Genomic DNA, 10,876 nt, shown 5'->3' on the forward strand with positions numbered 1-10,876 from the left:
AAGAAGAGCCTTAGTGTGGAATGTTTAATCTTCCAATCGGTTTCACTAAACTAAACCAAAGCAACGGTAGCAAATCCAGGAATCCTATTAAAGTTGACCTACATAGTGGGAATAAAATTGGTCTCCTGCTTTCTTTTGCTTCCTGTTTTACTGTTGAGAGTTCTGTGAATGTTTTCCTTAGAGTCAGTTAAAGTTTATTGCTACTCCAAGCACAATTCCTGCCTGGCTGGGTGGCACACGCCTGGGTGGGGAGCTGGGAAGAGATGGGCACCTTGTGCCAGGAGAGCTGCACAAGAGTGAAAGCCAAGCAAGTGAGAAGGGAGAGGGATTTAGCGCTGGGCTGTAATTGGAAGTTTGTCAACAGAGCATTAGCATGGAGTGCTTCCAGCAAACCCTGAGAGGGGGCAGAGGGAAATACTGCTTTTCTTAGCATAGCTTCAACCAGTCCAAACCAAGTGAAATGGCTTCTTTAGGCCTGTTGCTCAGTGTGGCTGTCTTGGTTAGAACTTTTTCTTTTTTACTGAATCCCAGAGAAGACTGGCCGGGATTTTCTTGCTGTGAGGTCTCATCACTCACTGCTTCCATTCTGCACCAATTGAGGCATAACTCAACTTACAGAACTGAAAAAGTAAGACTCAAGTTTTTCTTAGCAGCTCTGGAGCTGAATGTGCCATCCTTATAGAATCACCTGTCAAAGTTGCTCTGGTTTTTACCATGTAACTCTCTACCCCTTCTCTGATGTGTGCCTGAAAAAACCTCTGGTCTGAGATCTGGGAAGTGGATTGCAAAGGAGACTGTGAGGTGTGACGGTTGTGGGTTGGTTTTCCACAAGGCTTGTAGGTTTCCTGCAAAATTTAGATGCAACATCATTAATAGTGGGAACTTTCTGATGTCTGAAGGAGATTTCTGACGTAGGCACTTCTAAATGCGTGACCGTAGACACAGAATTTGGCTTTTCTGACATAAAACTAACAGGAATCCAAATTCAGCCTAGCATGATAAAGGTGTTGTTGAAGATGATGGAACTGTGTTGGTTTACATAACTTGCATTGGCCAGCAGATTATATCTTAATGATACACAAAGTACATCTTTTACTTTATTTTAGAAGATAAGTATTTCTAGCTTGAGTAAATGCTGTTTTAACTTAAAGCACATAGAAATTCTTATCTCTTGCTTTTTTTGTGTGTGTACATATATATATGTATATATACGCACACATAGTATAGGAGGAGAGAAGAGGAAAAGTCAAATACGTTTAGGTCTGTTCCTCATCCTTGCTTCCTTCTCTGGTTTTTCCCTGTACAGAAGTTCATAGAGTTTGAAGATGCACTGGAACAGCAGAAGAAAGAGCTACAAATCCAAGTGGAACACCTTGAATTTCAGACTCGACAGTTGGAGCTGAAGACCAAAAACTATGCAGATCAGAGTAAGCAAAGCTGTGCACCAGATACGATTATGTAGTTTGCTTTCCATGAGCATATACTTGCAGATATTCTTCATGTGCTGTTTTTTCTTGTTTGTTTTAATGTAGTTTGTGGAAAGCCTGAAATCTGTGGCTGTCCCTTTCTTTGGTATAAAAATCAGAGCAATCTACAGGGTGCGACATATCCACACTAGTGTAGTGCAGGTTTCATTGCTTCTCTTGCATGGAGCATGTCTAGATCTGTATGTTAGCTGATGGGTGGAATCTTTTCTTGGCAGTTTCACGGCTGGAGGAGCGTGAATCAGAAATGAAGAAAGAGTATAATGCTTTACATCAGCGTCACACAGAGGTAAGCTGTTGCCTGATTCCTTCCAAATAAACAAACTCTTAGCTTACCCATAAAACCACATCAGAGAACTGGGTTTTTCATCCTGACAGTGACTAGAGCTTCAGAAACTCGAGAGCATCAACATTATCTGAAGGGAGGGTGCAAGGAGGATGAAGCCATGCTCTTTTCAGTGGTGCCCAGTGCCAAAACAAGAATCAGAGGGTGCAAACCTGAACACGGGAGGTTCTGTCTGAACATCAGAGAGCACTTTTTTAAAGAAATTTTAAGGAATTGGAAGTAAATGCTGGAAAACAATATTCAAAAAACAGAAATCACAGAATATCCCAAGTTGGAAGGGACCCATAATGATCATGGAGTCCAATGGAGTCTTTTGTTTTATTCTGTTTGCCTCACGTATTTTTTCCTCTTCTCAGATGATCCAGACCTATGTGGAACACATCGAACGATCCAAGATGCAGCAGGTTGTGGGAAATAATCAAACTGAGGGCAGTGTACCTGGGAGAAGGTAGGGCCATAACCTCTCCATATAATGTTTGCCATCCAGGAACTTATCAAATGAGTGCATATTTGCAAGAGAAAGAAACCAAAGGATCTTTCCCTGTGGGCATGGATTGTACCTGAAGCTTTTTGTAATGGGTTGAGGGTGAGTTGTGGATAAGTTCTCTAAGGTTTGACAGAGAGGAGTTTTTTGTGTTCTGTTACAAAGCTTAGACTTCATTGTGCTGCTGCAGATGGACGTCTTCTGGAAAGCAACGTTTGTGTTCTCAGGTATCATGTATAAGACTGATCCATAAAATGGATGGGGATGGAAGAGAGTGTTCATTTGTGTGTGTCTGTGTGCATGTGTGATAGCCAGCGAAACTGGAGTAGTTAAATGCATTAGCCTTTATGTAACTTCTTCCCCAGTTTCTTAAGGGAAGATTTATCTGAGTCAGTCACTCAATAGATCTACTTATGCCCATGAAAGTGCTTTGTTTTTTTCCCCTCTGTTTTCATAGCACCAAAGTGATCAGAGCCAGCCTCTGTTTAAAGGAATGGCAGTAGCAGGAAATGAAGTGCAGTATATAAAACCACTCTATTAAAACCACATATAAAAAGATAATTTCAAATGAAGAAAAGAAGAAATATTCTTCCTATTTTCTAAACATAAGGTTATTTTAGTACCTTCTGTTTAGATCCGTAACATTTAAATACTAGTGTGTCCATTAGGTTTGGGATAAAGAAAGCGGAAGGAAGTGTCAGGTCTTGAAATAAACAATATAAGCTCTCTGGAAGCTGTGGTTTCCTTTTGCTGGGTTGGAGTGCCTGGGAAGGAATTCAGATCATCAAGGTTTTGGTTGTGTATTGTAAAACAGCAGAGGAGAGAGCAAGAGAGACACAAACTGCTCCCCGATTCCTTGCAGACGTGATGTTCCTTCCCCAGCCAGTGCTTGGCCTCCTGCCCGAGCATCGTGCTGTGAGGGGAAGGTTTGGGGGTCAGCCTCTGGTTCTGTGCTGGTGCCTTACTGGTGTGAACACAGGGCTGCTGGGGGGAACGGGAGTTTTGTTCACAGCTGTTGGTAACGTAACATTGTGTTAGAAGGAAAATGGGCTCTGTAACTGCAGAACATCCATGTTTGAGACTTCTGCTGGGTTGTGTGCCTCTGCTGTCAGATGTCTCTGTACAAGCTCTTAGGCACACCCATGGTGAAGGAGAAACAGGGTGGATTAGGTCTTTGTTCAGTCCAACTCACCTCTCCCACCTACCTGAAAGGTATGAATGTTTGTAGGAAGAACAGCTGTGCTGATGTGTGCGTTTCTGTCTTGTTGCCATCTCCATGTCTCAGCTGGGAACAGGGGGAGCTGGGAATTGCTGAGCTGGCAGGGTGCAGCATTGCAGGAAGCCAAGTGTCAGTGTGTGGTCCTGTTTCTTTTGTTCTGCAGAGAGCAGCTCAGCTCTCCTGCCATGGAGAATATCCAGCAGTGTTTCAGGGGCAGCAATATAGCAGTTTGAAGCAGTTATACCCTAAACTCCAGAGGCAGAGAGACTTATCTAGGCTTTCTCCTGCACAAACTCTGAAGGACAGCACAAATCTGTAGCGGATCTAAAAGGAACTGGAATAGGAACATTCTGATCTGGCTGAGTTCTTTCCATATAGTAAGTTCTCAGTGCTGTGTTTTCTGCAGAGCAGTAAATTGGTGTCATGTCAGAGAGTGGCTTAGAAAAATAAAACTGATTACAGAATACAGTGTAACCCTTTCCCATCTGAAGGTGATGCTTTTCTAGCAGACCAGTGGAAAAATATAGAAATCTATACAAGGAAAGAAGAGCAGAAGCTGGATGGTGGCCTCTGTAGGTGAATGGAGGCAGGCATGATGGGTATGGAAAGAGAAGATATGGGGTGAGAAGAACCAGTAGGTTGTTAGGATTGTGAGAGTGTGTGTTCCTGACAGCTCCCTCAATAGGTTGTTTCTGTTTTCCTCTGCCCCAAACCAATCCTGATCACAGCTGTAATGGTTGGAGTGTGTTAGGCTGGTTGCCCCCCCACACCCCGTTCTCTGGTATGAAGGACAAACCTTGCACTGAGGATTGTCTCTATGTTGGAGGGATGCTATTCCATGTAACGTGTTGCTAGTTCCTGGAAGAATGGGAAGAAAGAGCAGCTCTCTGTGTCTGTCACAGCCCTTGCCAGGCCTCCATCTGAATCTGTAGGAACAGCAGCTGGGAAGTGGGTCGTTTTCCTTCATTTCAAGCTTTGGGCTGTTCATGTGTGCTGTATTTGTGTATGTTTGTGCCTTTGAGGGTTGTGTGGTCCTGTGTCTGCACAGCTGCGTGTGGGTGAACACCAGCACTTGTGAGTTGGTACACTGATGTGTTTTGGGGGGGATATGGGTGTAATCTCTCAATGTCTTCCTACATGTTTGTGAGTGCATTTGGTTACCTTCACCTGTGGATGTGCTTGGGTGTGTTTTATATGGTAGACTGTGTAAATACATATTTGCATAAGGCTGTAAATGCACCAAGGGTGCTTCCTTGTCACTTGAGAGAAGATGGTGCAAGAACTGCTGGGGTGTGTGTGTGTGTGCTGCCATCTGAGGAGGGGAATGGGTACAGTGCACACCTCCAAGTAGTATGAATAAAAGTGCATGCATTCGCTGTCTCTGATAGGGCTGCATGTTTGCATGACCTTCATTCTCTAATAGTTGTTGTGTTTTTTTGTTGTTTTTTTTTTTGTCTTGCTTTTTGTGCAATTGCTGCTCTGTTTTGGCTGTTATGTTTGTCGCTGCAGTCATCGCCAGTCATGGAGGAAAAGGTAAATCCTACTGCTATTTGTTAATCATAGTTCTGGAGGTTGCTGTTGGGTGGTCGTGGTGTGATGCTGAAAGGTTCTGTGCTGGCCTATTTGCCCTCTTTGTGTACTGACATCTGCATTAGATTCACTCACATGGCACACTTCCCTTGGCTGGTGCAGAGGGAGCCAGCAAGCTGCTACATCAGGAAGGAGCTCATTCACCCAAAGCAGAAGGGGCAGAGGCTGGATTCCAAACTGGGATCATCCCTGTGTGAATGGACATTTGCACTTCACCTTCCAGATTACTTTAAAAAGTTGTCTTTTCTCCTTTAAATTAGAATCATCAAATCACCAAGGTTGGAAAAGATCCCCAATGATCCAAGTGTCCACCTACCACCAATATTTCCCTTCTAAACCATGCTCTGCCTACTGCATCTACACGTTTCTTGAGCACTTCCTATATGAGCACAAAATACACCTCTTTTCTAAGCAGGGCAGGAAATGCGTGTCACCAGTAACTGTCAGAATGCACATCTGACTTTGGCTGAGGCAGTGAGTTCTGCACCCTCAGCCTACAAAGAGGGCTGTTGCCACCTTGCAATGATGGCAAACCTAGTAGTTCTGTTACATTTTCTAAGCTTTAAGGTCTTACAGGAGGAGCATTCTGATCCAGGTTTTGGCTACTGCAAGCCCTTATAGAGGCTTTTGCTGTTTTCCTCACAACATGAGGTGGAACTAACCAAGTGCTCAGAGTCCCCCTGGACCAGAAGGACGTGGGTGTATGAAAGTCACTCCAAAGGGCTGTAGTCAGCACTGAAAATTTATAGCAACCCTGAGGATATTCTGAACTACTCTGGGGACTGGTAACACCAACGTCAGGACTGTGAAACTGAAGTTATCTTTCCTGCAGTTTTTCCTTGATGGGGCACAGAAAGCAGCCATTCCAAGCAGGAGCCATGCTGGCACAGCGGTGCAGTGCGCCGTGTCAGCTGGACAGTGCTCAGAATGGAAAGGCTGAGCATTGGTCTCTTCCGTTAAACATTTTGCTTTCACTTTGTAAATGAACTCTTTTCTGCCCCTGCCATGTCAGTGTGTTTGAGTCAGTCCTGGGGCAGCCTCAGATGCAGCTGCAGTTGTTTTTCACCCGTGGTCACAGATCACAGGATCACAGAACAGGTTGGGTTGAAGGGACTGCTGGAGGCTGCCGGTCCCACTGTGTGATGGTGGTAGCTGAGCTGAGTCTTGGTGAAATGATTGCTGTGTCCAGGAGCAGTGCTGTACTGGGCTGGCATGGAGCCTGATGGAGCAGGGAAGCAGATCGGTGTCTTGCAAGGAGGTGTTGACTGCTGCCCTGTTTCTGGAGTGTTCATGCTGACAAGCTACTTTCTTTTTTGAGTTTCCACCTCCACTTGCTCTACATTTTCTCCCACTGGAACTTGGTCCCCAAATCTGTGTCAGCTTCCATATTGAGAATCAAATCCACAGCTTGCTGGTCACCTGCACTTTCCAGAAAGGAGAGTGATAAAGAAAAAGTAATACAGACATCTGGCTTTATGAGTGATGCATTTATTTATAAGTTTGTATAAATTCTGAATTTTGAGAAGACTGTAGTTGGATATGGAGGAGGAATCACAGAATGCAAGTATTACTTCTCTTGCTTAGTATTACAAGTGATCCAAAACCCACTGATTTCTGCTGTTGGTGCAAACCAGGTTTGGGGTGGAATGTGCAGAAGTGGCGTGTAGGTGACTCACTTCAGCCTCTTTCTTCGTTCAATGATGCCCATTTTGTTGTGGGATTGTCTGCTGTGGCGTTTTCCCACGGTGCACCCATTTCTCAAAGGACACATTGGTTTGAATTTGCTCGGTTTCTTTGCACTTTTGCTTTTCCTTCAAACACTGCATGGGGGTGCTGATGTCAGTTGTGCCTGTCCTGGTCACTTGACCCCCTTTGACTTTCTAGGCAGATGGTTGGCTCTACCTGTAGACACTCTGGGTCTGAACAAACAGCACCATGGAGCTGTGGGTTTGGGAATCCACACAACTGCTAAGCTGGGGCAAGGAGTGCTGTTCAGTTTCTAATGACTAACATTTTGCATGAGCTAGTGTGCTGTTTCTTTTGTGTATGAAGCTCGTAAACAGCTAACAGATTGGCTTTCCCTCTCTCTCTGTTTCTCTGTTTAGCAGGAAGGAGCGTCCTAACTCTCTGAATGACGATTATGATTTTCAGCATTATTCAGTCCCGCCTTTAGGTTTTCATTGTCTTGAAGCAGTGCTTTGATGTGCTGACTTTTTTGTGAGGAAACATCAACAATACTTCTGCATACTTCCCAAATCCTTTCAAGACTATAGTTAAAGGAGAGGTCCTGCACAAGATCTGAGATGGAAGAAGTCTGTGACTGAATGCATCCAGAACTAATTTGAGATGTCCCTGGCTCATCTTTTTCACAGTCTGAGGAATCCTTTACACTGACAAAGTCAGTACCGATGGCGTGAAACTCTAAGTGACATTTGTATAATTCATCTAATTTGGTCCGCATTTCTTTTACTTGTGACACTTTATCAATTATACATTCTTTGGCAACTTCTATGTTGTTAGTTAGTTGGGCATTTTTGTTTTCAAGTGTCATATTTATAGATTTCTGTTCATCCAGTTCAGAAGCAATTTCCCGATAGTCAGCTTGACCCTGCAGAATTTGTTCACGGAGGGCATCAGCTGTTTCTTCAGAAAAAGAAAGCTCAATACGCAGGCTTGTTACCTGCTTACTGAAATCTTCTTTTTTATTTTTTTCTCTTCTGCATTGTTCTTCAAGCACAGCTAAATGATGTTCCAAGATTTCAGTTCTTTCCCTCAGTGCTAGTACTTCCTTTCGGTACGTGGAGCACTTTTGCTTCATGTGTTCAATTTTCTTTTGCTCTACAGTGTTCTTTTTCTTTCTCTCATTTACAACTACTGTAAAACAAACAAACAAACAAACAAAAAAAAGGGAAAAGGAATGTAGCTCAGATTGATTAAAATCATTATTACATAGCAGTTCACAACACCAAGTAGCAACTTCTAAGTGAAAAACTGTCATAATATGCAAGCCATGCCCTCACATCACATAGTATTTGATACTAGTGAAGGAATTAAAGTTCTCTGGACACGTAATCAGGTGCCTCAGATTTCTACACAGAATTCACAGCAAAAGGTTTTCAGTCTGGAAGAACACTTTTACCATGGCACTACTCAAACCTTCCACTCCACACCAGTAGAAAATCTAATTAGATTTAAGAAACATGGGAACGAGATAGATAATTCACAGCTATATTCTTTCTATCTTCTGTGCTTCAGCAATCCCTATAAGGCAGCCAGGAATCACTCCATCTACATCTAAATGGTAGATAAACAGTTCTCTAAGAAATTTCATTCCAACTCACAGTCCTCTTACTTTCAAAGAAAGATAAAACCCTGGACAAGTTGATCACTTAAGTGTTGATATCTGTCTCTCTTATTCAGTTGATCTCTAAACAAAATATGAGGATTCCTACTTCTGTCCACACTTACTCTTTTGCATATAAAGTTCATTCATAAAGTTGTACAAATTTGCAGATTCAAGTTTCCATAAATATTCCATTAGCTTGGGGCTGTTTTTTTCTTTAACTGGTGAGCAATTAGCTAAAATCACATGCATTTTCTTTCTATCAAAAGCGACTTCTGCTGTAGCGCCCACGTGCAGCCTGCATTACATACAGATTCACATGTATTGCATGGAAACAGCCTCTTAACTCATCTAAGGAGTTTTATATACAGCCCTCAACTGATTTAAAAGTCATACTGAAGAAACAGCAGTGGCATATTCAACCCTAAACCAGGTTTGGGTTTTGATTGCTGCTCCCAGCATCACTAGTGAGGGGAATATGATTTATAAGTAATCTAAACACTTTATGCTGAAAACAACAAGCAAGCACTAAAGCAAGATAAATAAGACTAGGGAGAAGATGTGTAATGTTCAGTCTAGAAGCTCCTTACAGAGGAAGTAGGGAAAAAGCATTATTACAGAGCATAGGAAACAAGACCTAAAAGCTCAGAGAATGGTGTAAATACCCTGAACTTGAAGCTGAGATAACCTAGCATCTCCTAAAACACTTTTGCTCGTGCTACTTATATAACTAATTCTACAAAAGAACCAGCACAACATACCTGTGCTCATTGTTCTACTGTGTATATTTAACATAGCTAAAGAATATATATTAAGCAGTTTTTGAAATTGGATGCTATTAATACTCACAAATAGAAGAAAATTTTAACATGATTGAATACTCAGTACTTCTTAACAGAAAACTTCATGATGACATTGTGACTATCAGCTACCCATTTTAATTCCTATGTGGAGCATTGCTGTCATTAATTTTTAAATGAGAGCTTTGGTCATATGATTATAACAAACCCACTACTATTTGGAGTATGGAGGAGTCCACATCCCTCCCTCAGTCTCTGGTAAGATGCTTATATGTGATGCCATTCAGTGGTCACATTAGGATTCAATATTTATGCCAAATAAAGGCAGCAGGGACAAATCATCCAAGAACAGCATCTCATCCAAAGAAGGCCTTGACTTTCTCCCTTGCACATATTTTGCAAGAGGAATACAAGAAAGGAAGGGACTACAGCTAAGTTTTAGATTTTCCCTTCTACATTTTATATGCCTTCCGTAATTCTAGGAACACTGATGCTCAGCTGTGCCCAGAAGTGAAGTTAAATGCATCAGAGCTTATCCAAACCATTTTGCTCAAATATTGCCCATGAGCGAGCAATTAGCAGGTCGTCAACAATTTTGATAGTTGCTTCAGGAAAAACAAAACAAACAAAAAAAAGCACTTGAGCAGCTGATGCTACTCAGAAGATCAGCAACAGCAGTTGAAACAATCCTAAAGAAACTGCTTTAAAACTATTACCAAATCTGCAAGTGCATCAACAGATTAGGAAAAAGCAGCAAAAAGGAAAAAAATAGTGCAAAAAACTTTTATTCTTAAGCATTCAAAAATGAACAGCATAGGACCTTCTGAAAAAGGGATATTTACATAACAGTTACTTCTATTTACAGTTTAACACAGTGGCTTTTCTCCTTATACCATAAGGTACGCGCTTCACAGCCTTTTGCTTCCGATTCGGAATAGGAAGCAATTTATTGTTTTGGAAGACACCCTGTTCAACGATGGAAGAAACTGTACCTTTCTTTGGAGGTGGCTCTTCCACAGTAGGCTTATCCTCGTCAGTACTGCGCTTTCTTCCCACTTCCAACTCAGTTTTCTCTTGTTTCAGTGCTTTAACTGAAAGCACTGAAAATTGGCTGCTTTCAGTTCCTTTATTAGTGTTCTCTTCTGCCGGTTCTGCTTTAATGGTAGTTAAATGGTAGGTAGTCTTTTCCTGTATTGATATAAGATCAGTTACATTGAAGCTTAACAAAAGGAGCACTTAAGTCTCAGTAATCTTCTGTAGGCAAATATTTACACAAAACCATACAGCTAAAATATTTACCCGGTGACTCTATAGACATCAGTTACAAATCTCAATAGCAGACAGAACAAGTACACCTTCAGATAATGACAAGTGTATACTCGGTAGAGTATACAGGGGAAAGCAAGAGCCTAGCAGGTTACAAAGTAAAAGACTTGCACACAATCAAGAGTTTACCAGTTTATCAAAGAATTTCCTGTTTCCAAGAAGTCAACAAAATTACAAACATGGTCAAAGAGCAAATGGTCAGCTCTCATACAAGTCCATCACATCACACTTCTGCTAAGCTGCTAAAATCACTTTCATCGTGACAGATATAATCCAACCTTAAA

At 42.0% G+C, this 10,876-nt stretch overlaps 1 protein-coding gene and 1 long non-coding RNA gene across 2 annotated transcripts; one reads left to right on the forward strand and one right to left on the reverse strand.

Annotated features, from left to right (window-relative positions):
* The first annotated feature begins 1,215 nt into the window (after positions 1-1,215).
* Positions 1,216-2,315, forward strand: LOC146759433 (uncharacterized). Its single transcript, XR_014932302.1, has 3 exons — positions 1,216-1,427; positions 1,703-1,773; positions 2,187-2,315. It is a non-coding gene; the product is annotated as an uncharacterized LOC146759433 (long non-coding RNA).
* A 4,280-nt stretch (positions 2,316-6,595) lies between these two features.
* On the reverse strand, positions 6,596-10,494 carry LOC146759434 (kinesin-like protein KIF20B). The gene is made up of 2 exons (XM_085510664.1): positions 10,259-10,494; positions 6,596-7,997 (listed from the first exon to the last, which is right to left on the reverse strand). The coding sequence occupies exon 2, from the start codon at positions 7,939-7,941 to the stop codon at positions 7,243-7,245; it is 699 nt and encodes a 232-aa protein (XP_085366790.1). The 5' UTR covers positions 7,942-7,997; positions 10,259-10,494; the 3' UTR covers positions 6,596-7,242.
* Positions 10,495-10,876: the final 382 nt, after the last annotated feature.

Source organism: Coturnix japonica, chromosome 10, assembly GCF_054131305.1.
Source record: "Coturnix japonica strain WE chromosome 10, WE-NBRP24, whole genome shotgun sequence".
Taxonomy (NCBI): Eukaryota; Metazoa; Chordata; class Aves; order Galliformes; family Phasianidae; genus Coturnix; species Coturnix japonica.

Bases quoted from the DNA above. Each gene is read 5' to 3' on its own strand.
- LOC146759434 (XM_085510664.1), bottom strand. From the start codon at position 7,941: ATGAAGCAAAAGTGCTCCACGTACCGAAAGGAAGTACTAGCACTGAGG.